The sequence below is a fragment of the Centruroides sculpturatus genome, unplaced genomic scaffold, assembly GCF_000671375.1.
Source record: "Centruroides sculpturatus isolate CEXI.00-Female unplaced genomic scaffold, Cexi_2.0 scaffold581, whole genome shotgun sequence".
Taxonomy (NCBI): Eukaryota; Metazoa; Arthropoda; class Arachnida; order Scorpiones; family Buthidae; genus Centruroides; species Centruroides sculpturatus.
This window is the reverse complement of record NW_019384797.1, coordinates 413112-438741: the sequence shown is the minus strand read 5'-3', so window position 1 is coordinate 438741 and position 25630 is coordinate 413112. Positions and strand designations below refer to the sequence as shown.

Below are 25630 nucleotides of genomic sequence, written 5' to 3'. Positions count from 1 at the left end.
GTGACAACGTGTGATGTGGAAAGATCATTCAGCAAATACAAAGTTCTATTGGCAGACAACCGTCGATCTTTCAAGTTTAAAAATTTACGTGGGCGCATGGTAATACAGTGCAATCACGAAGTAAAACAATGCCATGTATGAAAACTTGATAATTAAAACACTGTACGAGATAAAAGGAAATCTGAATTATCCTCAGTTAATGCTCATCTTCCAAAATTTTTAGGTCTTTTTTCAGTTTTTTTGGGATTATTTTAGGTCTTAAAAATCCGAGCCTTAATTATAACACATAGCGTCACAAGTAATTTTAAATGTTGCCGGGAAAGTTAAGCAACACGTTGCTGGTTTTTTTACAATTGGGATAATGAAATTGCGTGTGTCGCCACGTGATGCGTGGATATAGAGAAAATAAAAATTTAATCCTCATTCTATATGCTAGACACTAAATCTAGTTGGCACAGTTGCAGTGTGTTGTTGCTTGGGTGTTGTCAGTATCGTACTACCTACAACAGACGTACTCATCCAGAGTTACAATGAAACTATCTGGTGGATAGGGCCTCATATATCTAGCGCATTCCACCTGGACTGGATCTAGACCCCCTCAGAGGCTCTTTACTGCTTCAACTACATAACTGGTGTTCATATTTAACTCTTTATAAACTTTCGAAAAAAGACTGCTTAAATGTATATTATTAAGACTTGAAAAAAAAACAAATGAATGCATTAAATAAAACTTTAATGATTCCAGAATAATAAATATTAATTTGCTATATACAATTTTACCGTCCATTTATATACAATATTAAATCACATAAAATGATAAATCAATTAAAATATTTTTTAACAAGACATTTCTACTAACTGCTAACCCGTTCTCCTCCTTTCCCACTATCATTTTTTTAATCATTAATAACCAAAAACGGACTAGAAATGCCCTCGAAGGAATTTATCCTTTGTAACACATTTCTACTAGTTCCAAAATGGCGTATCCTGTATTTTCCTGGTTCGGTATCTTCCGGTATGTCCCATAATATTTCCGCTTTGCCTAAACTTCCAAGCCATATATTCGAATTTTTCCAGTAGAACCTTTAAAATAAAAATAAAATAAAATGAGAATGAATTATGTTAATGATCTTAGGAGAACCCGCTTTTACGATTACCCATTCTAACACGTTTCCCGATAAAGAAATTCCCGTTTATAGCATTAAATCTACGGGGACTAATTCTGAGAAATATCTTTCTAAGATAATATAAGTCAATGGCATCCGGTTACCATGTAAAATAGCATTAATTAATAACGTTTGATATCGTTATACACGTATAAATTTTAATTTATTACATCCTGTACACAACGCACTAGCGGAAATTGAAAGTGGAACAGTTGAAAAAAATGCTCATTTAGGATGAAATTTTGCATTCTGTAACAGATTTATGCTAATAATTAATCATGGGATGAATATCCCGCAACGTACACGTGTTAGAATCCAGCGTGCCACTCCCCATTTGTGATGGAAACTGATTCTCTGGAGGGATGTTATTCCAAGTATCTCATCCTATGCTTACAATTTGAAGTATTGAGTGGAGATCTGATGGCACGTGTGTTCTAGTTATGCACCATTTATGTATCTACTGATCTGGAATGAGGATGACTAATGAGTGCAAGCACTCTCTTGCTAAAACAATGCATTTAAATAGAGAATTACAGGAGATGACCCCCCAAATCCAAGAGTTTAGAATGCATTTACCATATATATAATCTGCACTCTCTCATTCTCCTGTACTCTAACTTTGCCCAACAGTTTCAAGATAGATGCAGCTTATATTAATAAATCCTACTGATTGATACTACTTAAATTTTGATATTATGACATTCAAAGAGGACCTCATCCTCTTTCAAACTTAAAGGGATGGTTATATAGTAAAAACTCCTGTGTTGTGCGGCGTGGTTTGGCAAAACAAACCTCATTAAATTAATAATAATAATAAATTTTAAATTAAAGAAGGCTAAATTCAATCTGCTAAGTTGTACTTGCTAAAAATTTAACCATTTGCTTTTTTCTCATCTCTCAACATATGTTGCATTAGGTAACACACTTCAGGATGTTCCACTAGTATATTTGAATAGGATGCAATAAATTATTATTAATTAATTCGTAAACATTGGTAGGGGATCAGATGATGAATTCTAATCATTTAAGGAAAAATTAAAAATGGAATGGTATCAGTTAGTGTAAGCTTCATTGTCCCTCAGAACAAGATCCACTGATTAAATGTAAAATTTCTCAGAATTTTGTTTTACAAAATGATCCTTAAAAGTGTAATTATTGATAATATAAAATGCAATATTGTGTTTTGAATTAGACAAATAAATATTAAAGACATACTTTGTTTCCCAATTAGCATCAGTGGCCACTACTTCCCATTCTGAAGTATCATTTTTCCATTTTTCTACAGTCAAAAATGTGTCATCCAACTAAAAGAATGATTCGCAATTATTATTGGATCCTAAATTAAACTATTAAAATATATAATCTTACATTACCTTCATGTTATTAATAGGGTGACCACTAACGAAGGTGACTTTCACTGTCGAACCCTGTAAAAATTTAGCATTAATTAATTAAATTCTTTATGAGTGGCTACAAAGTCTCTCCGCATGACCTTGTGTCTCCTTTTAAATTTTTCTGGTAGAAAGGGCTTCGGTATAATAGGCACTGTGAAAGACAACTTCTACTGTTCTAAGGTAGAGTTAAGAAAATTCAAACAATTTAAATCACCTCCATTCTGGAAACAGAGGTTAAAATTTTTATCCCTCACCACTTGCTGGGTATACAGAAAGAGGTCATCTTAATAAGCCACCTCTCAAGATAAAGACACAAAAGGAACATAAGTGAAAATTAAATTTATGCAGAGAATGGAGAGGAGCGTACTTAACTTCTAACCAATATATGATACTTGTTGCCAACAATGGCCAAATTTTGCACCACTTACCACCGTATAATTTTCTTTGACGTCTTCTAGAACATCTCCAAATTTCTTGCCAAATGGTGCAATGTTGAACAACATTCTACGATTGAAACTGAACTGTTTGCTAAGAAGATTAGGTGTCTCTGGACCTTCGGATAAATCATTTCTTAGCATCATATTGTTAGCTAACATTTTATACTGCTGAATATAAGCATCTAAAGTGTAAGGTCCATACAGGGTCGATGCTCCCTCGTATCTCTGAACCTGTTTTAAAAATGTTAAAGCGTATATTTTATAATATTTTCACTCCATGAACACTATTTTTATGCCACTAAACTAACCTGATACTCCTCGTACGTAGTTACATAGGACGAATAAGCATTACTCAGACCTGCAATAACAGCTATTGTTTTATTGTCCTCTTCTGTCTCATTGATAACCTAAATAAATTGTTTAAATATTAATATTTAAATTAAATTTTTAAAATTAAAAATATATTTGTTAACATTCAAACTAATTTCTCTTACTTCTTCCACTGCTTCTCTAAGTCTTCTCCCAGCCATTGTACTATTTTGACCAAATTACATTTCTGTTTTAGGTAATTAATTATTTTAAAATTGAAAAATTGTTTTTATTAAAGGATTTACTTACGTAAATTCGGCAGGTACTGCAACAATTGCCAATTGCCCCACTTTTAAAATTTGTGTTGGGAGTACGGTCGGATGCCATTTGTATGGGAAGGCCATCTGAAAATTTTATCATCAGAACTACAAAAATTAATTAATTAGGTCCTATATAATTCTCTACATTAAATAGGACCTTCATTTTTACCACTCTAATCCTCAGCTTCATTTAATTAAAGAAGATAATTAGCAATAGGATAGACAGTATGTGTATCCTACAGCTATCTACTCCCAATAGAACAAACTCTACACCACTCTAGATGACATCATGTCAAATTTAAGTGTTGTTGAGGACAAATTATGTGTAGGATACTCACCCAGTTCTTCTATTTAACTAACTATAGAAATTATGGGATTAAAATACATAAAATTTAACAGAAACTTTTCAGATTTGCTAACCACCTCAAGATTATTCACTAGAATAAAACACATTTTAAATATATATACACTCAATATTTTGAATTTATGAATAATGAGGTTATATGAACTATGTCTATCAATGCATCTAGGAAGTCTAGTAGCTTTTCAAACTCATGTTCTGCAACAAAGATATCATTGTTAAAAGGAGAAAAGAAAAGATTTTTTGATGCAGAACATTGTTACTTGAATAATGACCCAATTTTTTTTTCAAACATTCAACAGTAATTTCAAATTTTAATCTTTTAAAAAAACCAAATTTAATTAAATATTTCCTCCTCTAATCCTCTCCTCTAATCTCTTTTATATCTGCGCATATAAAAAGCTAGTGTAACTCATTACTTAAGCTACATATAAGTATAAGTTTAATAAATTATAAAAAGTATTGACAAGCAAGTACATTTTTTTTTGTGTATAACTAAAAGGGATAACCTATACTTAACTTTTTCCTTGTTTGACAGGAATCACTTAATCGTTGATCTCAATTAAAAAGTTGGAAAGGAAGGAAGTTCAAGTTTAAAATTGTAACTCATTTTTGGAAAGCTATCTCGATAAAAATACAATACTCGACCTAATTTCTTGCCAAACTTTCCTCTTATTTCTTTTTTTTTCATAAATAGATATCTATTAAATAACTATAAATGGGATCAGTCATTAAAAAAAAAAAAAAACAAGGTAAAAATTAATAATTTAGCTTAAGGGAATCGAATGTGTGGGATGTCTCTCCCCTCTCTGATTTAACTTATACAAAAATAAACTTAATATTTTTTTGATCAATTAAAAGCAGGAAGATAGAAAACAGTGATAGAATTGCTACGAAACAAAGCATACTTCACCAGTAGCAAGCAGTATGGGTTTAGGTATATGACAGTTTTTTAAAGTTTCACTTGGTTTCTTGATGAGATCCCTGATTACATTTCCATATATGCTAGATGATCTTGCTCCTGAAACGTTTTTTATTATGTTATAAAAGAAATCAATGGGCTAAAATACCTGTAATAATAATTTGTGGCACTAACCTTGGCGAAAATTCGAGTCACCTATAGAATCTGTCGTTCCTGCTGCAAAACTGTACCCCAGAGCTGGTTTACAAGTTTTAACCTAAATTTATGTGACACATTCTCTTATAAATTACAAATATTAAATTAAAAATTATGCATAAAATTCACCTACATTGTAAGTATCATTAACAGTTACTTCAACATTACTCATATCAATATTTTGATGAACGTATTGAATTGGGCCTGTAAGTTTATTCGTAGCAGTTAGGAAGAGTTCCTAAAAACAATTAATGGGCTTATTAATTAAGATATTATAATCTTAAAATTTATTACTTAAATATTAAATTACCAATGCTTTCTCATACTGTCTTTCCCCAATAATTTTTGTACTTTCAAACATGTCTTTACCTGGACCTGTAGAGATGCAGATACCTTCCTGAAAAATAAAATTTTAGTAATGATTTTAATTTAATTAAACAGTAATATTTAATGTATAGAGAGTATTTATTTAACTGAGTTAACTAATTTGTAAGTAATGTAAAATTCCAAATATATTAAACAACATGGAAAGGGGTTACAAATGCTTAAAATTTCTATTTTATAATTGTTTGACATGTGGTAGCCATTCTCCTATTTACTAAATGGGGAGGTCCAATTGTGAATCAAACCATTCAAGCAGACTGTAATGAACATATAAGATCACATTTTCTACCTTTCACTCCTGTCAATAATCAAGAGTGATGTATTATTAAACCATAAGAACCTAGAGTATTAAAAGGTATTAAAAGTTTAGCTTGCTCTTCCCTAACTTTCAATTACCTATACTTTTATTAGTTCTCAATCCCCCTTACATCATCACCCAGCATCCCTATTGTGAACCCCAAGAGGGATCTGAAGGATATTATGTAGACCTAGGCAATCCCAAAAAGATTTGCAAGTTATTACCAATAAGGTCCAGCTATATACCTAAATTATTGATATTCTTTATTCATAAACTAGTTACCTTTTTGCTACAAGAACTAGTTTCAAAATCACAAACTTTCCCACTCAAGCTACATCTGGGTCCAATAATATTTGGTGATGAATCTCCTTCATTAGCTTGAGCGAAAGCTGCAACGAAAGGTCCCTAAACAATTAAAAAGAACAGGAATTTAAATTAAAAATTGCAATTTAACAGGTGAGAAACTTAATTAAATAAAACGCACTTACCTTTCCAGGTAAGACTTTACCATTTATAACTTGTTCAAATCTTAATGAAGCGTAACCTTTATTATCTCCGCTAATTAGACGATTGGTATTATTCATACTGGTAGCATGTACAGCAAACCAACTGTAAATATGTTTAATTTTACAAGATTTTATAATTTTTATATGTATAAAAATAGAGTTCATTCTTAGTAAATCACTTCCTCATTAAGCTGTAAACTAAATGATTAAATTTTAAATGGATTTTAATTAAATAATAATTTTTGAAGAATTTGTTTTTTAAAAATGTCCTACTTATTTAATTTTTAATTAAAATTCTTCACTTACTTAATCATTCCAATTGGTTTATCCTGAAGATCTACAAATTTAATCAGTGACATAGTTTTATCCACATCATATGGATACCTGAAATTAAAAGGCCAATTTGTATAATTATTTATTAATATATGGAATTAAAATGTATTATTTTAATTACCTTTCCCTTTCTTCTGGTGGATTTCTTAGATATGCACTGGGACTTCTGTTAACACTGATGTTATACAACTCTCCTTGGTTCCAGAAGATACGCCCAGGTTGCATATTCTCGTGAGCTTTAACTATGCTCTACATGGAGATATATTTTAAATGAGATGATTGTTAATTAATTTAAGAGGTTTCTGAACTTTTATTACCTTGAATATCCCCGAAACTTGGGCATCAAATGTTTCTCTAATGAAACCACCAGAAGGGATTACATAGAGAAAGTATTGCAGGTATCCACCAGGTGCAGAATGTGTGTGGCTACTACTTATGCACACATTACTCTCTGTGTATATGTCACCATAAACTTCTTGTAATTTTTTAATTACCTAGAAAATTGTGTAAAAGTAGAAAATATGGTCTTCATAATTATTGATAACTTAACATGCCAATAAAAGTTCTGTGTATAGCTTATTAAATTGTATTTGTATAATTTGGTCCCACAAATGCTTGACAGGTGACATCAGGCAGGCAAAGGAGTTTAGTGATGTGATGGACCTGAGAAATCCTAAATGTCTTGCTGGAAAATGGCTGTCTGCAGCCCTGCCATAAAAGGCAACAGTGGATTTCCTAAACATATTGCTATGCTATAATTGTCCTTTGCACCATTACTAGGAGTGACAGACTGTCATGCGAGATGGTTCACTAGACCAGGGCAACTATGGGGCAGTATACCACTAAACAATAAAGGTGGAATTGAGGGATTGAAGCACTCACCTGTAGTATTCTAGTCCAACACAGTGGTTTCCTGTTTCTAAACAAAACCAAGATTCGTTGCTAAATGTGATACGCAACAGTATATTCTTCTCTGTGATGCACCACTACAAATGAAGCTGACAGTGTTGGAATGCTAATGGCAGAACACGTAGCAGTCGCCTTACATGCAAATTTGTCTCTGATAGTCGCCTGCCAAAGGTGTAGGAAGACACGAGGTTCTGCAGTAAGGCTTTTCACCTGTCTTTGAATTCGGATAAAAATACTACTGCAGCTGTTTGTATATGTCTCACATGATTAGACAATCATTTCTGCTAGTGACCTGTTTGGGACATTCAGTTTTCTGGCTACTGTGTGTGCATCCTGACATATCCACTGCCGCAACAATTCAGGTCAGAATGTCCCACATAGTGCGCAAGAAGGCAAAACGGCCATCCTGCCCAATAACGAAGCATTCTCAAACTTTGTCCTCTGTGTTTATTGTCTCTGCATCATGCAGACATGTTTGGCATTTGAAGACATCCAAACAAGAATGGTTTGATGGAATAAAGCAAAGTAACACATGGCTATTTGCCTTAGGAGGGGTGCCTCTCGGAACGACTTCTATGGGAGACTGGCTCCTATTTAGGTGATAGACACGTGAAGACCTAGAAAAACTCCAGTCAGGCGCTAACCCGCAATCAACTCCAGATGGAGGCCCATCAGAAGGGTCTGAACTCGTGTTCATCCTTTCCTTTCTGTAGAGATAGACACCTTAAATCACAAACTATCTGTCTTTTTATTATAGGATGAGATTAACTAAACTATATAAAAATGTGCACAAGTATATTTACCTTATGCGCCCACATGCATATAAGTTAACAACAGATTAAACACTGCACAACTAAAGATAGAAACGATGTATATACGTTATTGCAACAGCACAAACTAAATATTATTAATACAAAACAATCGTTTCTTAAGTTTAACGAACTTTTATTTCCCTACAGCTCCACTGCCATTTTTTATAGTTTGCCATATTCGCTACGCCCAATCTTCCTAGACGAAAGCATTAAAAATAGTCGTGAAAATTGAAGAATGCGGAAATCCGATAGATAATCATCCTACATTAAAGAGAAGAACTGATAATTCTTTAAATAGAGATAAATAATAAATTCGTGTAAACTTTTCTGTCTATCTAAAAATATAAAGAAGAAGCCGGAGGACATCCTACAGAACATCAAGTCTGACCTACTTTGATCTTCCGGCTGTTATTACTCTGTAAAACCCAGTTGCAACGCTACGCCACTATAGTAATAAGGGCATTTTCCTCCAGATTTAAGTGGTTTTTATCAATTTTTTAAACAGTTTAACCATGGAAAAAAAAGTTAACGTTTCCACTGGAAGATCGTCCATGTTTCCCTTTATATTTTAGATTATAGAAACAGATAAATAGCTTAGTGCTACCAGGAAATACCAATATAGGTCGTGAGGTCTTCGTGTATATCTCTAGAATAAGTTTTCTATTAAGAGTATCTATCAAAGCTTCCGTTTAATTAAAATTGTTATTGGAACAGTAGCAAACAGCAAAGGTGCATAAATTTTCGATGATTTTTCCGTAATTATAATCAATTTTCCTCATTGCTGATTATTAATACAGTATGGTACAGCTGTTAACGTGTGAAATTATCAGATATTACGCTATTAACTTTAACAAAAGTCAGGAAAAGTGAGAATAATTTGCTAAATGGTGAAAGCAGTTTGGAGGAAAATTGAAAACAAAAGTATTGTGTTGTTATTCTTTTGTTCTTAGGGTAGAAAGTACAGAAGATCAGGTCATCGAACCAAAAAAAAAGTCACATGATAATTGATTATATGCCATTACACATATTTTCGATATCGTTCATTGCAATCTGATACTATAGATAGCTTCGTACGTATAAAAACCGGATTGAAACTTAATAAAATGATGAATTTTATACATATTTTCTAAAACGCTGACATATTTTTTTAATAGAGAAATGTAATTACATAAGGTTAAATTAATTTATTATCGCACAAATAGCGAAAGATTATCATTTTAGATAATCTTAAATCTTTAAACATGTTCAAAACACGTCTTGAAAAAAAAATAAGCTTTATATTATACTATAAACTACACAGTCAATTATCGCAAATCATAAACACCGCTTTGCAATGCGCTCTAACTAGCTAATTTGCATAGCTGTGTACGCCCTACGTAATTACCAGATTTGCCTTATGAAGTACTTCACACACGGGCTTATTGTTTGCTTCTGTGTAACTGGCAATTCACTAGAAATGATTACACCACCCGAGAAAAACCACTCCTCATCGGTTCTCTTCACGTGTCTAAAATGTAAATAAGTTTCCCCATTAAAAGTCCTCCCGGGAGGCATCCCCTCTTGGCAGATGGCCCACGTGCTGCATTGCCGTATTCTAATAAAACCATAGAAGTAACCTAGATAACACTTATTACTTTGTTAATCAGAAGCAAAGTATAAAAAAAAAAAATCATACGCATCCCGAATTTGCAACCTCCTTTGCAACAATAGATCAACTCTTAACAAGGTTTAGAGGGCAAGATCATCAACCCGCTTGTCTTGTGACGTAACATAAATTAGATTTATCGACACGAATCGATAACATTGTAGACCATAATAAAGCCGAAATCTAGTGAAATCAATGGCGCGTTATATCCGGTATAGTCTTTTCTAAAATCAAACAATGATTCATTCATCTCGTGTTTTCAAATNTTATAGGTTTGAATAAAGTTTAAATTATTATACAAAGTATTGAATTATATATATATATATATATATATTAAGATGTTTAAAAAATATATATGTACAACGTGATCTCAATTTTTGTACAAATTATGCTTTGTATAATAAAATTCTATACGTGATTTTTGTATATTTACTTATTGGGCGTGTTAACGTACACAATATAAATAATGTTGCCGTCGTCAGTCGTTAGATGGCGCCAGTATCCATATAATTGGAGTGAATCGATCAAAATTGAATAAAAGCCTGCTATTGGCTAGTAAAATTACGTAAAAATAAGAAAATTTCGTCATTAAATAGAATTTCGAATGTTTGCAGCCCAAGAAAAAATTACGCCTCAAAGCGATTGCAGCGCTCGAAGTGGCAGAAATATTTATTACGCCACTTCCGTAGCATTAGAGCTAAAATATGCCACATGCAGCCATATTTCAGCCAAAAAATTCGAATCTGTTTCCGACATTTTATTTCCACAATTAGCTAATAATAGTGCAAGAAAAACTTTTATAATATTTCTACGAATAGTTAAGTTAGCTTTTTGATTTCTCGATATAAAAGTCCTGAAACATATTAAATTAACTTTATTATCAATTTCTTTTACGACAGGGAAACTTTAGAAGTGATTTGGGAAAAGTAAATCGCCCGCTTCCTATTTCCGACGTCGCCATTTTTATTTTTATTTTGCCCGTTAGATGGCGCAAGCAAGCAGGTTAGAAAATAAAATTCCGCATTTTTATTGTACAAAAAAAATTTTCGTTAATATTTTTCATAAATATAAACTGTTATTTTCAATTTATTATTATATTTACTAAATAAAATTACCGGAAAATAACTTAGCATTGAATTTTATAATTAAATGATAATGCCGGATCCATTACCGGGAGTAATTTGGGCTAAAAAGTAAGGTCTGGACGCGATACCGTGATGCATCTCGGCAGTCGCCATGTTGGGTCCTTTGAGACCACGTGTATGGTGTTTCTAGAGTGTATTTCTTGTTATTTATTTGTTTTTTAAATGACATTCAGCACCGAACTGTAAAAATTCGACAGCCGAAGGTGTAAGATTATTCCGTTTTCCAGCTGACAGTTCCAGGAGAGTGATGATTTAAGAGTTAATGTAAGTAATGGTTTATTAGTGATTATATACAGATGAACTAGAATTATTAGAATTGAATAATAATAAATTTTTATCGTAAATAATTGAAGAAATGCTGCATTAAAGATTTCGGTTAGATTTACCTTAGGTAGCCAACATGGCCGCGCTCTGACTGTTCGTGGTCCAGACGGACTCCTCCCGGAGGGGAGCCGCCGAGTGCCAAATGTCACTAGTTATTTATTCACAGTAGTTCTTGAACAAAATAAATAATAATAATAAAAGCAATGTCTACTAAAGATGTACCTAATCTAACGGAAACGAAACGAACCTAACCGCCGCCATTTTGGCTACCTAAGGTAAATTTGACCCTTATTCCATATTAGTACATTAAGAAAAAACATGATTTTACATTTTTAAAGCTTTCTTAACAAATGTTTTTAGGACATTAAACATTGTTTTTTCAGATTTAAAAAATATATTTATCACAGGAACAACATAATATTATCATAAGAAATATTCACCAACCAATTACTTTCAAAAACATATATTAATTAAATTATTGTGAAGATTTTTGCTCTGTAAGATTTCTAAAATATAATAATAAATGTTTTTATAAATAATGATTACTTGCTTAAAAGACTACAGAAAATTATTTTCCACTTGTAGTTGATGTTTTCTTTTTATTAGGAACAACAGTCATACAAAATTGCTTGAATACATAAGAAAAATTCAACAGAAATTTATTGCATATTTTATAATTATTATTGCTATTATAACTTCCTATTTTGATACAAATAATGCTATTTGCTGCATATACTGTCTTTTAGTGTGAACATGTTTCATTTTATGTTGTTAGTTGAAAACAAAAAATCCAGTATATAAACTTATATAAATTGCTTTAATATTTAACACTTATTTTAAAATGTTTCCAGTATCCATTATTAAAGTATGTTTTAATTAATCCTGTTTAAATTACATCAAAACATGGTTCTCAGATTAGTAATAGTCTATAGACAATTTGTGGTAAAGTTTTAATTTTCTGACAGGTTTTATATCAACATTATGTAAATTATTAAACAGAATAAATGTTATAATATGTTTGTAGACTGAAAAAATACTTTAAAATAAAATACAGTCATTGAAATTAATATTTTATAACAATTGAGAGTAATGTAACATAGTACAAATTGCATATTTTTTACAAATATACTTGTTTAATTTTCTATAAAAATAATTTAATTTAATTTATATGCATAACTTTTTTCATTTAATAACTTTCTTATTATCTCTTGCAAACACTTTGAAGGTTTACTTTACATAATATATAAAGTTTGTGAGAATGGTTTTCTTTTCTCTTCATCTAATTTTAATTTATAAAAATGTTTGCTCTGAGCTCCTATTTGCAATTTGTGTAATGCAAAAAGGCATGTGAATATAAAAAATTAAATATATTTTTATTTTAACAAGTACAGTATCTCCAAATTTCTTCTCTAAGTTTGCATTTCAAAACTAAATAAATTTATCTTCGTACTGTATCATACGAACCATTGTCATAGCTTTTTATTTTGAAACCTATTTAGTTAAAGCCTAGAAATTATAAAAGGAATTTCGCGGCTCGAACTCGAAGGAACTGTATAGATTTCATGCTATGTATGTGCATTGCACATACATAGCATGAAATCTATACCGCGACCTTGGAACTGAAGATCCAATATGGCGGCTCAATAGGAAACATCGGTGTCCTGATAGACCTTGCTAAAAGGTAGGCGATTAAAAACTATCCTTCAATTATAAATATGTGAAAACTTTTTCCAGTTCAATACGTATTATATTGTATAACAATTATCTAATCCAACTTGCCATATTGTATTTTTATCATCAATAATAGCAGTTTTATCTCCCGTTTATGCTTACAAAATGGATTATTGGAAAACAAAACTCTGAGAAATAATAATATTTTTCACAGACTTTAAACAGCAGAATGTGTTTTCCCAGAAACACTTGCAGCTTACATCAACTGATAACTATTTAGGGAAAAAACAAACAAATAAATATAAACTTTCAATTGAAAATTCTGTTTATATACAAATATCAAATATTTAATTTATAACATTTTATACAAATATAAAGTCTGTTTAAAGGAGGAAAGTCTGACCCGCAATCTTACGAGTTTCTTCTTTAAAATTCATTCTAATACACTAAAGAAATCGTAAATTAATTATTGAGTTCCTTCGGAATAATTTTACATTATTTCTTAATCTCAAAATATAATTTTCTTTATAGAATTACTACCAAACCTCTGAACAACGACCACTAACGGGAATATAAAAAAATATGGCCGTTATTTGAAGGTTATTTTGTATTCATTACTATTCAGAAAAGTGCCTAAGAAAATGGCCGCCGTTTAGTGGTAGCCATTGTTAGAAAGTTGCTGTCAGTGGAGGTTATATGTAAAATTTATTACAAATGAGACCTTACGTAAATTTAAACATGATTTATAGAAGGTTATTCTTTTGGTTTCTTCTTTGTACCATTTCACGGTTAAACTTCCATATTAATTCTGTATATTTGCAATATTCGAATATTTAGAGATTTTTTAAACTTTTTTTTTGCCCCGTGGGCACTAATAAGGCCTTTTTTTTAGCAAGCCCATTATGGGTTCTGCAGGCATACAATGGGGCAATCCAAAAAATTCCTAAAATTTTTTTGATTTGTCCGGATTAGATTCCAGGTAGATGTATCAGGGGTCAAGAATCGGTATTTTTAGAATAAAAATGGCTGAGATGAAGTTTATGTTGTTTTCTCTCCTGTCCATTAATTAAATTATTACCCCTTAAATACTTCAGATGACAAAATTATGAAAATGCAAGAAAATGTTTCTTTCTGAAATTCTGCCCATCAATGGCCGAATGAATGAGCACTGGTATTTGATCGCGGGTTCGCAGCCGAACAGTGTGCTGACCAAGTTTTCTGGGGTTTCTTCACGTGTTTAATGTCTAAATAGGAACCACTTTCCCATAGAAAATCCTACCGGGAACAAGGTCTGATTCATCTATAAGCTGTAATTAAGCTACAAGGCTTAGGGCCTCGGGTGTTTTCGGGCCTGACTCTCTTCATTTCAATTGTTCATTGAGTCCGACTGAACTCTCTACTTCACAGACATGTTGAGTATAAATGAAAGGCTTTTATAGGTCTTAACCCGAGCTATGAAGCAGTGACATCAGCTTCTTCAAGTACGCACCCGTGACAACGTGTGATGTGGAAAGATCATTCAGCAAATACAAAGTTCTATTGGCAGACAACCGTCGATCTTTCAAGTTTAAAAATTTACGTGGGCGCATGGTAATACAGTGCAATCACGAAGTAAAACAATGCCATGTATGAAAACTTGATAATTAAAACACTGTACGAGATAAAAGGAAATCTGAATTATCCTCAGTTAATGCTCATCTTCCAAAATTTTTAGGTCTTTTTTCAGTTTTTTTGGGATTATTTTAGGTCTTAAAAATCCGAGCCTTAATTATAACACATAGCGTCACAAGTAATTTTAAATGTTGCCGGGAAAGTTAAGCAACACGTTGCTGGTTTTTTTACAATTGGGATAATGAAATTGCGTGTGTCGCCACGTGATGCGTGGATATAGAGAAAATAAAAATTTAATCCTCATTCTATATGCTAGACACTAAATCTAGTTGGCACAGTTGCAGTGTGTTGTTGCTTGGGTGTTGTCAGTATCGTACTACCTACAACAGACGTACTCATCCAGAGTTACAATGAAACTATCTGGTGGATAGGGCCTCATATATCTAGCGCATTCCACCTGGACTGGATCTAGACCCCCTCAGAGGCTCTTTACTGCTTCAACTACATAACTGGTGTTCATATTTAACTCTTTATAAACTTTCGAAAAAAGACTGCTTAAATGTATATTATTAAGACTTGAAAAAAAAAACAAATGAATGCATTAAATAAAACTTTAATGATTCCAGAATAATAAATATTAATTTGCTATATACAATTTTACCGTCCATTTATATACAATATTAAATCACATAAAATGATAAATCAATTAAAATATTTTTTAACAAGACATTTCTACTAACTGCTAACCCGTTCTCCTCCTTTCCCACTATCATTTTTTTAATCATTAATAACCAAAAACGGACTAGAAATGCCCTCGAAGGAATTTATCCTTTGTAACACATTTCTACTAGTTCCAAAATGGCGTATCCTGTATTTTCCTGGTTCGGTATCTTCCGGTATGTCCCATAATATTTCCGCTTTGCCTAAACTTCCAAGCCATATATTCGAATTTTTCCAGTAGAACCTTTAAAATAAAAATAAAATAAAATGAGAATGAATTATGTTAATGATCTTAGGAGAACCCGCTTTTACGATTACCCATTCTAACACGTTTCCCGATAAAGAAATTCCCGTTTATAGCATTAAATCTACGGGGACTAATTCTGAGAAATATCTTTCTAAGATAATATAAGTCAATGGCATCCGGTTACCATGTAAAATAGCATTAATTAATAACGTTTGATATCGTTATACACGTATAAATTTTAATTTATTACATCCTGTACACAACGCACTAGCGGAAATTGAAAGTGGAACAGTTGAAAAAAATGCTCATTTAGGATGAAATTTTGCATTCTGTAACAGATTTATGCTAATAATTAATCATGGGATGAATATCCCGCAACGTACACGTGTTAGAATCCAGCGTGCCACTCCCCATTTGTGATGGAAACTGATTCTCTGGAGGGATGTTATTCCAAGTATCTCATCCTATGCTTACAATTTGAAGTATTGAGTGGAGATCTGATGGCACGTGTGTTCTAGTTATGCACCATTTATGTATCTACTGATCTGGAATGAGGATGACTAATGAGTGCAAGCACTCTCTTGCTAAAACAATGCATTTAAATAGAGAATTACAGGAGATGACCCCCCAAATCCAAGAGTTTAGAATGCATTTACCATATATATAATCTGCACTCTCTCATTCTCCTGTACTCTAACTTTGCCCAACAGTTTCAAGATAGATGCAGCTTATATTAATAAATCCTACTGATTGATACTACTTAAATTTTGATATTATGACATTCAAAGAGGACCTCATCCTCTTTCAAACTTAAAGGGATGGTTATATAGTAAAAACTCCTGTGTTGTGCGGCGTGGTTTGGCAAAACAAACCTCATTAAATTAATAATAATAATAAATTTTAAATTAAAGAAGGCTAAATTCAATCTGCTAAGTTGTACTTGCTAAAAATTTAACCATTTGCTTTTTTCTCATCTCTCAACATATGTTGCATTAGGTAACACACTTCAGGATGTTCCACTAGTATATTTGAATAGGATGCAATAAATTATTATTAATTAATTCGTAAACATTGGTAGGGGATCAGATGATGAATTCTAATCATTTAAGGAAAAATTAAAAATGGAATGGTATCAGTTAGTGTAAGCTTCATTGTCCCTCAGAACAAGATCCACTGATTAAATGCAAAATTTCTCAGAATTTTGTTTTACAAAATGATCCTTAAAAGTGTAATTATTGATAATATAAAATGCAATATTGTGTTTTGAATTAGACAAATAAATATTAAAGACATACTTTGTTTCCCAATTAGCATCAGTGGCCACTACTTCCCATTCTGAAGTATCATTTTTCCATTTTTCTACAGTCAAAAATGTGTCATCCAACTAAAAGAATGATTCGCAATTATTATTGGATCCTAAATTAAACTATTAAAATATATAATCTTACATTACCTTCATGTTATTAATAGGGTGACCACTAACGAAGGTGACTTTCACTGTCGAACCCTGTAAAAATTTAGCATTAATTAATTAAATTCTTTATGAGTGGCTACAAAGTCTCTCCGCATGACCTTGTGTCTCCTTTTAAATTTTTCTGGTAGAAAGGGCTTCGGTATAATAGGCACTGTGAAAGACAACTTCTACTGTTCTAAGGTAGAGTTAAGAAAATTCAAACAATTTAAATCACCTCCATTCTGGAAACAGAGGTTAAAATTTTTATCCCTCACCACTTGCTGGGTATACAGAAAGAGGTCATCTTAATAAGCCACCTCTCAAGATAAAGACACAAAAGGAACATAAGTGAAAATTAAATTTATGCAGAGAATGGAGAGGAGCGTACTTAACTTCTAACCAATATATGATACTTGTTGCCAACAATGGCCAAATTTTGCACCACTTACCACCGTATAATTTTCTTTGACGTCTTCTAGAACATCTCCAAATTTCTTGCCAAATGGTGCAATGTTGAACAACATTCTACGATTGAAACTGAACTGTTTGCTAAGAAGATTAGGTGTCTCTGGACCTTCGGATAAATCATTTCTTAGCATCATATTGTTAGCTAACATTTTATACTGCTGAATATAAGCATCTAAAGTGTAAGGTCCATACAGGGTCGATGCTCCCTCGTATCTCTGAACCTGTTTTAAAAATGTTAAAGCGTATATTTTATAATATTTTCACTCCATGAACACTATTTTTATGCCACTAAACTAACCTGATACTCCTCGTACGTAGTTACATAGGACGAATAAGCATTACTCAGACCTGCAATAACAGCTATTGTTTTATTGTCCTCTTCTGTCTCATTGATAACCTAAATAAATTGTTTAAATATTAATATTTAAATTAAATTTTTAAAATTAAAAATATATTTGTTAACATTCAAACTAATTTCTCTTACTTCTTCCACTGCTTCTCTAAGTCTTCTCCCAGCCATTGTACTATTTTGACCAAATTACATTTCTGTTTTAGGTAATTAATTATTTTAAAATTGAAAAATTGTTTTTATTAAAGGATTTACTTACGTAAATTCGGCAGGTACTGCAACAATTGCCAATTGCCCCACTTTTAAAATTTGTGTTGGGAGTACGGTCGGATGCCATTTGTATGGGAAGGCCATCTGAAAATTTTATCATCAGAACTACAAAAATTAATTAATTAGGTCCTATATAATTCTCTACATTAAATAGGACCTTCATTTTTACCACTCTAATCCTCAGCTTCATTTAATTAAAGAAGATAATTAGCAATAGGATAGACAGTATGTGTATCCTACAGCTATCTACTCCCAATAGAACAAACTCTACACCACTCTAGATGACATCATGTCAAATTTAAGTGTTGTTGAGGACAAATTATGTGTAGGATACTCACCCAGTTCTTCTATTTAACTAACTATAGAAATTATGGGATTAAAATACATAAAATTTAACAGAAACTTTTCAGATTTGCTAACCACCTCAAGATTATTCACTAGAATAAAACACATTTTAAATATATATACACTCAATATTTTGAATTTATGAATAATGAGGTTATATGAACTATGTCTATCAATGCATCTAGGAAGTCTAGTAGCTTTTCAAACTCATGTTCTGCAACAAAGATATCATTGTTAAAAGGAGAAAAGAAAAGATTTTTTGATGCAGAACATTGTTACTTGAATAATGACCCAATTTTTTTTTCAAACATTCAACAGTAATTTCAAATTTTAATCTTTTAAAAAAACCAAATTTAATTAAATATTTCCTCCTCTAATCCTCTCCTCTAATCTCTTTTATATCTGCGCATATAAAAAGTTNTAACCCCCCCAAAACGCGGAAGTTCACGGTCAACCTCATGACCCAAAAAACGTTTCGTGACGTCATACTACAATAAACACTGCAACAGTGATAGCTGAACTAAGACCTCCGGGCCAAATCCGGCCAGACAACATATTTCACACGCCACTTATAATAGAAATTGGCCACCCAATTGCAAAGTTTGGGCACCATTTATCTCAATTCTTGTTCGACAAATTACTAAAAATTAATATTTTTCTAGGAACCCACACACACACACACAAACACACACACACGAATATATGTATTATAATTCGTGGCTCCATCTGTTGATAAGTATCGATTAATTTATTATCGCACAAATAGCGAAAGATTATCATTTTAGATAATCTTAAATCTTTAAACATGTTCAAAACACGTCTTGAAAAAAAATAAGCTTTATATTATACTATAAACTACACAGTCAATTATCGCAAATCATAAACACCGCTTTGCAATGCGCTCTAACTAGCTAATTTGCATAGCTGTGTACGCCCTACGTAATTACCAGATTTGCCTTATGAAGTACTTCACACACGGGCTTATTGTTTGCTTCTGTGTAACTGGCAATTCACTAGAAATGATTACACCACCCGAGAAAAACCACTCCTCATCGGTTCTCTTCACGTGTCTAAAATGTAAATAAGTTTCCCCATTAAAAGTCCTCCCGGGAGGCATCCCCTCTTGGCAGATGGCCCACGTGCTGCATTGCCGTATTCTAATAAAACCATAGAAGTAACCTAGATAACACTTATTACTTTGTTAATCAGAAGCAAAGTATAAAAAAAAAAATCATACGCATCCCGAATTTGCAACCTCCTTTGCAACAATAGATCAACTCTTAACAAGGTTTAGAGGGCAAGATCATCAACCCGCTTGTCTTGTGACGTAACATAAATTAGATTTATCGACACGAATCGATAACATTGTAGACCATAATAAAGCCGAAATCTAGTGAAATCAATGGCGCGTTATATCCGGTATAGTCTTTTCTAAAATCAAACAATGATTCATTCATCTCGTGTTTTCAAATGCGTTACATCATCCGAGCATTTTATTCTTTATTATACTATTATAATAATTAAAAAATCTTATAGTCTATGGTAATAAAAGAAGAAGAATCATAAGTTTAATCTCACCTCAGTTTTTACCGATTGGGATACCATGCAAGAATCAATGGACACGAAAACAATGCGTGTTGTGTTATCATCGATAATGAAGGCACGACTGTAGAGTCTGAAGTGAATACCCGAAGTTACTTGACTTATTTTAACGTAACCCATCTTTAAAAGAAAATAATAATAATAATAATAATAATAATATTAAATTTTAAAATCAATTTGCAACAAGCTTAATTTTAGTATTTTGCTTCCTTGTATAAGAATTAGCCGCATTTTTTGAATATTCATAACGCCTAGGAGCGTAAATCTACAAGTTTAATGGCCGAAAAAAAAATTTACTAAATAGCCATAAATTTTTATCGGATTTAACAAAAAGTAATAATAATATTTAAAGAGATTTTTAGTGATTCCAGAAACGGAAGTTTAGGAATTTATGCCCTTTTTTTTTTTGCTTGAAAACCACTTAAATTGCGATTTTAAAATGCTTTTTACCACGGTGTAAAACAATTAAAACTTTATTGGAATTAATTTTAATCCATATTGCTGAAGTACCTTCCATTGTTACCGCATCAATAAACTCGCTTCATTTATAGTTATTTTTAAAAATTTTTTTGACTTTTCTATGATGCAAACTGTGTTTTTTTTTTTTTTAAATGCTAAAATTATAATACTATTTCTTTCCGTTAAAGAAGGAAAGAATTGGTGTTTAATGCATGATAAATTAGTGTTTATTTTTGTATCGCATTTCGCTTTTTTATACGTTTCAATGTGGAGAAAAATGAATTTTTAAATATATACAGTCGACCCCCCCTATAACACTGTTGATTATTCCATTTTATATGAATTCCATGTTGTACGAGTCACTTAGATTTTACAAATACGTGAGCAGTTAACAGCCCGGCACACGTATTTGTAAAATCTAAGTGACTCGTACAACATGAAATTCATATAAAACGGAATATTCAACAGTGTTATAGGGGGTCGACTGTATTTAACGTTATTCTTGTGTATGTTCCTGTATTTCTTCAGTAAACAACAAAAACACAAACTTTCAAGTGTTTTAATCTTGTGTTTATTGTGTTTAATTAATAGAAGAATATACATTAGATCCTCAAGAAATACAACACAAGCTGTTAAATGATGAATAATTGTTTTAAAAATTTGATTATTAAAAATTAAATAATTGAAAAGAATACATTACCATAGCTACACCAGAAGCAGGGCCAGTAATATCGCTGATACCAACACCAATATTATAAACGTCATCTTCTATACATGATATAGAAGACACAAAGAACAGAAGAAACGTAAAACACCAACCACACATGACTTGGCTTTCCAACACTAAACTTCACACTCCAAATCGCAGAGTATAACACAAAAAATATAACACACTATTAGTCATATGGCCAAGTGTGATTGGTGGATCCTCTAACGTACGAACAAGCAACCAACCAATCGCACTGACACTTAATCTTTCAAAATGTCATCATTCAAAATTAATTTTAACAATTTAGCGAACTTTTCCTTATTGTTATATAAAACAAAGGAACGATTTTCTTGTATTTAAAAAAAAAACACGTGAATTTTGGATCATAACTTCGTTAAAATGTCTTATTTAACCCCCCAAAACGCGGAAGTTCACGGTCAACCTCATGACCCAAAAAACGTTTCGTGACGTCATACTACAATAAACACTGCAACAGTGATAGCTGAACTAAGACCTCCGGGCCAAATCCGGCCAGACAAAATATTTCACACGCCACTTATAATAGAAATTGGCCACCCAATTGCAAAGTTTGGGCACCATTTATCTCAATTCTTGTTCGACAAATTACTAAAAATTAATATTTTTCTAGGAACCCACACACACACACACAAACACACACGAATATATGTATTATAATTCGTGGCTCCATCTGTTGATAAGTATCGAAAACATTTAAGATTAAATTCAATGTAATTTTTACGAATTTTTCTTGTAAATAGAATCAAATTTTGCATTTTACTGTAATGAATACAATTCTGTAAAGTTTTAGTATTAAAAAAATAATAATAATAATAATTTATTACGATTATTTGCAAACAAATTTTTAACTCATTAACCTCTTTGCGTACAAATTATAAAATAATGTAAATTCCTTCATTGGTACTGTACATACAGGTCCTAAAATGTCCTAAAATGAAGTGATTAATAAACATTACATTGCAAAATAGTCTACATGTCTGTAATGGTAAAACATGGAAACACAGACAGGCATCAACTGATTGTTACATAACACATTTGGTACTATACAAGGCATGAATTTCCATTTCAGGCTCTTGCCTATTTCAGTTCAATGCTTCGGCAGTATTCTGCCATCATATGTTTATCCTATTTCCCTTGGTAGCGCTCTTCCAAGATCTTCAGGTCCTGGTGGAACCGTAAGTTTTGCTCTTCACTAAATTGTCCTAAGTTTTCAGGGAATCTATCAAGATGACTACAAAGGTGTAAAGAGGTATACATACTCTTTACAAAACTTTAATTTTAATACCAGCTCCCTATTTAATCTTATAATTGTATTATAAAAGATTTTTTTTTTAATATTAAAAGACAAATTCAAAAAGAAATAACCATTAATTTGTGGGCATTCCAAAACATTGTGGATCAATCTGGAGCTTAGTAAACCTCTCTTTGATGGTAACATCTCAATATCTCTTTTATAAAAAAGGACACATTTTAAAGTGTGAGAACTCTTGCAGGTATATTATATTCCAACGAAAACATCATGCCATTCTTCTTCCATTACGAAATACCATCACAAATGACTTACCATAATTCATTTTTAATTTTAATTCCCCAAAAAAACTCGTACACACCACGTAAGGCAGCTGCTGAATCGAAGATCGAACATATAAAAATTAGTTTCTTGCTTAATCACCACCTCATAGTGCCCAAATAGTAAATACCTTATCTCTCTTTTTATTAAGTTGTAATCGAATAATTGCAATTAAGACAAATAAAGCCAAGTGAGTGCCCTCATTTTTAACAAATTATTCTGTTCAACCCAATCGTTAAACTTTGTTAATAAATTTGAAAGAAGTTTAGGTCTATAATTTTGTGGAAGTTTTTCCAACCCTCTTTAAACATGTAAAGAACAATTGTCCCAGTCTTTTGGAATGTTACTCGTATTACATAAATCATTAAATTGTCTATCCAAGAATTCTACAATATTCTTCGGTAAATTTCTTATTATAAAATTGGAATGGAGCCATAACCTGGAGCTGTATTGTCCTTTAAGTAATAATAATTATGATATTACAAAACTTTCACTTTTACTTTTTCCTTGTTTAATGTAATTTTCCTTTAAATATAATAATTACATAAATCTTTTAAATCTATATATATAAAATTGCTTGTCCTGACTGACTCATACACTCACTGATTCATCATTGCCCAGAGCAAACCGCTGAATCTAAAGAGGTGAAGTTTGGTACACAGTTAGGGTACTGTACGTCATGGAAACGCACACTAAAAAGGGATTTTTCGAAATTCCCCGCGGAGGGAGAGGATTAAGGCTTAATCGGAAAAAATGGCTTCTACTGTACTATTTTAGATGCGATTTTTTGTTTTTATCTGCGTTTTAGTAGGGTATACCATGGGAATGCACACTAAAAAGGGATTTTTCGAAATTCCCCAGCGGGGGAGAGGGAGAGCATTAAGGCTTAACCAGAAAAACGGCTTCTACTGTACTATTTTACATGCGATTTTTTATTACGTTTAGTCTTCATTAAGTACTTAAGTGTATTAAATTAATATCATTTCAGACTTATTGATATAAATATTTTTATATATTTCGATTTTTTAACCTTTTTAAATTCCTAAGGGGTTCGAACCTTTTTAAATTCCAATTTGTTATTGCGTATTGGTTCGATTATAGAACGATTGTAAACGTTCCAGAAAATTGATCAAATTGAAAATAGTTTGTTTGATTCTCGGTAATTCTCATCATTCTCGGCGGTAGGTGTTGTATAACAATTACTATGGTTGTTGAAATACTGAATATAAATGGGGTTTGCTTGCAAAACCTCCACGGGCGAAGTCGCGGGTAACAGCTAGTAATATATATATAATTTTCCTGTTGTTTTACGTCATTTCCTTTAATTTTTTGACATGTCGTTTACATAAAAGCCGAAATTTATGCTAATTAAAACTTTTTGTTATTTTAGGTGACATTTTGAATGAAATTAGTTTGTTTCCATGCAATTTTATTCTTATAAGCATAATAAAATTAAACGGTAAAACAAATAGATTATGGGAAACCCCCGTGAACTTTGACCTAACTATCTGGAAATTTGGCAAGAACATCGCTGATAACGAGAAAGGCTTACGTTTAAAATATGAGCTTTCTAGACCCGGTAGTTTTTTTCTCTATGAGTTCTGTAGTGGACAGAAGAAGAAAATACAGTTGTTTTTTTGATAATTTTTGCAGTTTTCAATTGCTTATATTTCGGCAATCGCTTTATAGAAAATATTGAAATTTTGCATATTACCTAAGAAAACAATTCTCTTTCCAACGAGACATTCGGAATTACTTTAGGTGTTTGGGGGGGCGGAGAAATCGATTCCCGAAAAATCGGCAACTCTGTTTACTATATGTATAGTAGTCAGTGACTCTTACTTGGCAGGGAGTCACTACCGCGACTCCTGATTTAAAGAAGGTAAATACTTATTATATGTTTGTCAACGTGAACATTAACAGGACAATTATACTGGTGTTAAGATTTTTACACAAGAATTGAAGAAAAAGTTCTTAAACAGACTTTCTTTATTAACCATTGTATGTGTACAGGTAGCTTAACATCTGTGTTTCGGGCTATTATGCCCCTCATTAGCAGGATTACAATGGTTATTAAATTTAACTATAAAATAATAAAATAGATAAATAAGAAAAAGCAAAAAAAATAAAAATTTACCGACAATTGGTGGATTATCCTGCCTAGATTATTATTTAGTCTATGTGTTCATATAACTGCCTTTTATAATTATTTGGTTCTTTTTTTCTTTATTTTTACATTATCTAATTTTATTTGACAACCAGCCACTGCAGAATTTGTATAATATGCTCTTTTATTCTAATTCCTAATTATCATAAACATTTTATATGTTCTATTTCCAGTTGTTGGTCCTGTAAAATTAGTCGTTCTATTTTTAACTTTTTCTATTTACATTTTAAATATACAGTAGAGCCTCGAAAACTCGGCCTAATGTGGACCTAAGGGTGGCCGAGTTTGTGAAAATGCCGGGTTATCAGGAATGGGGTTAAAAAAGGATAAGTATGCGTGTTTCCTCAGAAAATATTGTACTGTACTTGTATGTATTGTTTGCTTGAGAATACAACAGAGAATAAACTGCCCAAATACCCTTAAACAAAGGAAAAGTACGTCCTTTATGAAGGCATAGAGCCTTTACTACATGAAAATGAAAATTAATGAA

At 31.9% G+C, this 25630-nt stretch overlaps 2 protein-coding genes across 2 annotated transcripts; both read right to left on the bottom strand.

The window, feature by feature from the left end:
• Positions 1 to 735: 735 nt before the first annotated feature.
• On the bottom strand, positions 736 to 21511 carry LOC111629430 (neutral ceramidase-like). Its single transcript, XM_023373331.1, has 18 exons — positions 21356 to 21511; positions 20173 to 20316; positions 6943 to 7119; positions 6747 to 6874; positions 6599 to 6676; positions 6275 to 6395; positions 6069 to 6191; positions 5415 to 5501; positions 5238 to 5342; positions 5084 to 5165; positions 4896 to 5008; positions 3616 to 3710; positions 3492 to 3531; positions 3306 to 3404; positions 2989 to 3228; positions 2540 to 2593; positions 2382 to 2470; positions 736 to 1083 (listed from the first exon to the last, which is right to left on the bottom strand). Exons 1-18 carry the CDS (start codon positions 21479 to 21481, stop codon positions 897 to 899), a joined length of 2088 nt encoding a protein of 695 aa, XP_023229099.1. The 5' UTR covers positions 21482 to 21511; the 3' UTR covers positions 736 to 896.
• Positions 15359 to 18747, bottom strand: LOC111629431 (neutral ceramidase 3-like). The gene is made up of 7 exons (XM_023373332.1): positions 18239 to 18747; positions 18115 to 18154; positions 17929 to 18027; positions 17612 to 17851; positions 17163 to 17216; positions 17005 to 17093; positions 15359 to 15706 (listed from the first exon to the last, which is right to left on the bottom strand). The coding sequence occupies exons 1-7, from the start codon at positions 18331 to 18333 to the stop codon at positions 15520 to 15522; spliced, it is 804 nt and encodes a 267-aa protein (XP_023229100.1). The 5' UTR covers positions 18334 to 18747; the 3' UTR covers positions 15359 to 15519.
• Positions 21512 to 25630: the final 4119 nt, after the last annotated feature.